The sequence below is a fragment of the Pistacia vera genome, unplaced genomic scaffold (assembly GCF_008641045.1).
Source record: "Pistacia vera cultivar Batoury unplaced genomic scaffold, PisVer_v2 Contig213, whole genome shotgun sequence".
NCBI lineage: Eukaryota > Viridiplantae > Streptophyta > Magnoliopsida > Sapindales > Anacardiaceae > Pistacia > Pistacia vera.
In genome coordinates, this window is record NW_022196017.1 from 1250671 (window position 1) to 1254046 (window position 3376).

General features: G+C 35.6%; 1 protein-coding gene across 2 annotated transcripts; it reads left to right on the forward strand.

Moving 5' to 3' along the window:
• Positions 1-344: 344 nt before the first annotated feature.
• LOC116129771 (phosphoglucan phosphatase LSF2, chloroplastic-like) lies at positions 345-3140 on the forward strand. Of its 2 annotated transcripts, XM_031415508.1 has the most exons (4): positions 345-682; positions 1305-1510; positions 1824-1994; positions 2203-3140. In XM_031415508.1, the coding sequence occupies exons 1-4, from the start codon at positions 400-402 to the stop codon at positions 2404-2406; spliced, it is 864 nt and encodes a 287-aa protein (XP_031271368.1). In that variant the 5' UTR covers positions 345-399; the 3' UTR covers positions 2407-3140. The 2 variants fall into 2 exon arrangements, with proteins under 2 accessions (XP_031271368.1, XP_031271369.1); XM_031415509.1 differs by lacking the exon at positions 1824-1994.
• Positions 3141-3376: the final 236 nt, after the last annotated feature.

Below are 3376 nucleotides of genomic sequence, written 5' to 3' on the forward strand. Positions count from 1 at the left end.
GAGATACATACAAATACATATAAACTAATCCAAACACTCTGTTAAAAAAAAAAAAAAAAGATTGAAAATGTTGCATTTTCACATGGTGATTGAACTTTTATCTTTAGTTGGGGAGCGAATAAGGGTGCTGCTAATTCCACCCCACCTAAATCTGAGGGCAGTGAATTTTGGGCTTTTAGCAGCCCATTACAAAGTGATTCTTGTTAATTGGACAAAAAGCTCAGAAGCCTTTCACTTTGCCACGGATATGGGATTGACTTTGAGTGGCTTTAGAAATATTGCATTCAAAAGCTGGTTCTCTTTAACCATTAACCTTAAAAATCGAAGGGCATCATGGTTATGCTATAAATTCATGTACTCAATCATATTAACAAAACGGGAGGCAGAGAAGAGACAAGAATGAGTTGTGTAGATGGTAGAAGTTGCCTATCTTCAATCTTCAAATGCCCTCTTGAAACTGAAGTTTTGTTTGAGAAGAGGAAATCAACATGCAATCTCATGCTCTCCAACACTCACTTCTTCAAAATGGCTAGACTTTCATGCAAACTATCAGACAATGAAACTCGAGGAAACCCCTCAAGTACAGAAGTCTCATTCAGAAGCAAAACCAACAGAATGGAAGAGTACAACATTGCCATGAAGAAAATAATGAGAAACCCTTATGAGTATCACCATGATCTAGGTTGGTTCAATTTACTTCTTTAAATCTTTTCATTTTGTATCTGTTTTTCTATTAAATTTAGTTTTCTGTTTTAGATATTTCCTGGCTGGTTTGTTCTAGAAATGATGGATAAAACGTTATTATGTTAGTCTGCTTTCTGGATCTATAAAGCATGCTTTTTTTACATCGGTTTGTGTTGGATCATGTGACTTGGCTTCTAGAATAAGATCCCCATTAGTTGGCTAATTAATTTTTTATTTGAAATTGACCCTTTTGGAAATCCTAAAAGGGAGGTTAATTAATGTCAAATTTGGGTCCAAAGAGAAAATTCTAGCTCTATTCACACTAATCAGTGGAGCTTTAGGCGCCACAGGAAGAACTGGGGAATTAATTCTAAACAGTGTTCGCATCTTGATGCATAATAAATGTGTCATTTTATAAAGTTTATTGGCTTTTGAACAATCTAATATGAGGCGGTTGAAATTCCTTCTTTTATAGAAGTTATATATTCATGCAAACATGCCGTTTGTTTGGACAAAAATAAATAAATGAGTTCTTAAATTAAGTACTTGCATTATATTTTCCTCAAGATGGATTTATTTCGGCTACATAAGTATTCTAATCAATCATGTGCGGTTGTCAGGCATGAACTACACCCTGATAACTGATAATTTGATCGTGGGTTCTCAGCCCCAGAAACCTGAAGATATTGATCATCTGAAAAAGGAAGAGAATGTTGCCTACATACTAAACTTGCAGCAGGACAAGGACATTGAGTATTGGGAAATTGATTTTCAGCCTATAGTGAAAAGATGTCAAGCAATTGGAATTCGTCATATGAGAAGGCCTGTAAGCAAAATTGTCTTCGTTTGTGTATGCAATTTTAACATAAGTGGTGCAATATATATCAGAATAAGGCTATAATAGGAACAAGATTCTCCATAGCCAAATTTTTAACCATAATTTCTACTTTTCTGGACCATTTCATGTTTATGTCCAGTTTCTATGTTCTAACAGTGATTTTGCAGTAGTTAGTGAATGTATCTCTGCTGGAGGTTCAGGACTAGAAACTGTTCAGGGTCAATACTATTGTATCCATTTCATTCTCAAGTTTGGTGTTTCTGGCTATCTTCCTTTCCATGATTTTAAGATGCATTTGTAGGCAAAAGATTTTGATCCGGATTCATTGAGAAATCAATTACCTAAAGCGGTCTCATCATTGGAATGGGCCATTTCTGAGGGGAAAGGAAAAGCATATGTGCATTGTACTGCCGGATTGGGAAGGGCTCCAGCTGTTGCAATTGCTTACATGTTCTGGTTCTGTGGCATGAATGTTAGTTCTTGATTCCATCCTTGCCTTATATATCTTTCCTTATATTTCAAGCAAGTTAGTACTGCTTTAAATTCTATTCGTCAGGTTAGACTTTAGAGAATGAGTCTTCCACTGTTCCTTTTAAGTTATGCCGCTTAATAATTCGTAAGCTATGGCTATGCTTTCCTTCTCCTGCCTGATTATGACTTTGGCTATGGTCTCTTGACAGCTGAATACAGCATATGATACACTAACTTCAAAGAGACCTTGTGGACCTAACAAAAAAGCAATACGTGGAGCTACTTATGATCTGGCTAAAAACGACCCATGGAAGGAGCCCTTTGAGAATCTTCCAGAATACGCTTTTGAGGACATAGCAGACTGGGAGAGGAAATTGATTCAAGAGTGTGTCCGTTCCCTCCGTGGAACTTGAGCATTTAGGTAATTATCTCCGTCCTAGAATTCATCCAAGACATAGTGCTTTGCTCCCAATATGGGGATCTCTTCAGTGAATACATCTTACCATTTAAAAACTAATTAGTCAATTCCTTACAATGACTTTTATTATGAGTTGTTTATGTAGCTAGGCGATAAGCCACGGTTATCCAAACAGCTTCATTCTTGATCACTATTAGATCCTTAATAAGCGATAAAACATCGACACCTTTCAGTTTGGACCAAATTTGGGCAAAAAACTTTTATGTGATTGAAAGGATATCTGAAATTCTTTTTGTTAGTGTTGTATAATAGGAGCTTTTGTTAGTGCTTTGAAGTAATTTGCATGCTTGACAGGCTTCATAGTTATCAGAAGTTAAAAACATAATGAAGCAACTAGAGATCAATATTGTGATGCCCAGGGCTGAGAGGGAAGTTGGAGGAGCAAGTTCATGGCAGTGCTCAAACCAGAAAATAGCTAGAGCTAAGAGTAGCTCTGGCCAGTCCAAGAGGAACTGTGAATTTATAAATCAAACATTATATCGCTACATAATAAGCTTCAATTTCAAATTACCTTATTATATTTTTTATCTTTCTTTAAATAAAAATTTAGGTGCCATAGTTAAAGTTGATTCAAAAGGTTTAGCGGCAATAATCTGTAATCTAAAGTTATAAATCTGCATTATGCAAGTCTCGAATGTTGTTTCTGAATGAGATTATTTAGTTCTTTCATTAAATAGCCGCTATTTGCTTCTTTATTTTGGTATTATTCTATATAAATTTGGGCAACACAAATGCAAGAAATGTGTCATTGAGATAGGTTTAACTAAGGAGTTGTTATGATGGATTAGCAAAACAATATGTTGCATTTGCTGCAAATTAACCACATCCAAAAGCACAAAAGGTTATTGAAAAGGAGAGAACAATGCATGAAGACTACCGCTAACTCATGTATGCTTGTTGCAACA

Bases quoted from the DNA above. Each gene is read 5' to 3' on its own strand.
- LOC116129771 (XM_031415508.1), top strand. From the start codon at position 400: ATGAGTTGTGTAGATGGTAGAAGTTGCCTATCTTCAATCTTCAAATGC. The intron at 683-1,304 runs GTTGGTTCAATT...TGCGGTTGTCAG, and splicing joins TGAGTATCACCATGATCTAG to GCATGAACTACACCCTGATA. The intron at 1,511-1,823 runs GTAAGCAAAATT...ATGCATTTGTAG, and splicing joins TTCGTCATATGAGAAGGCCT to GCAAAAGATTTTGATCCGGA.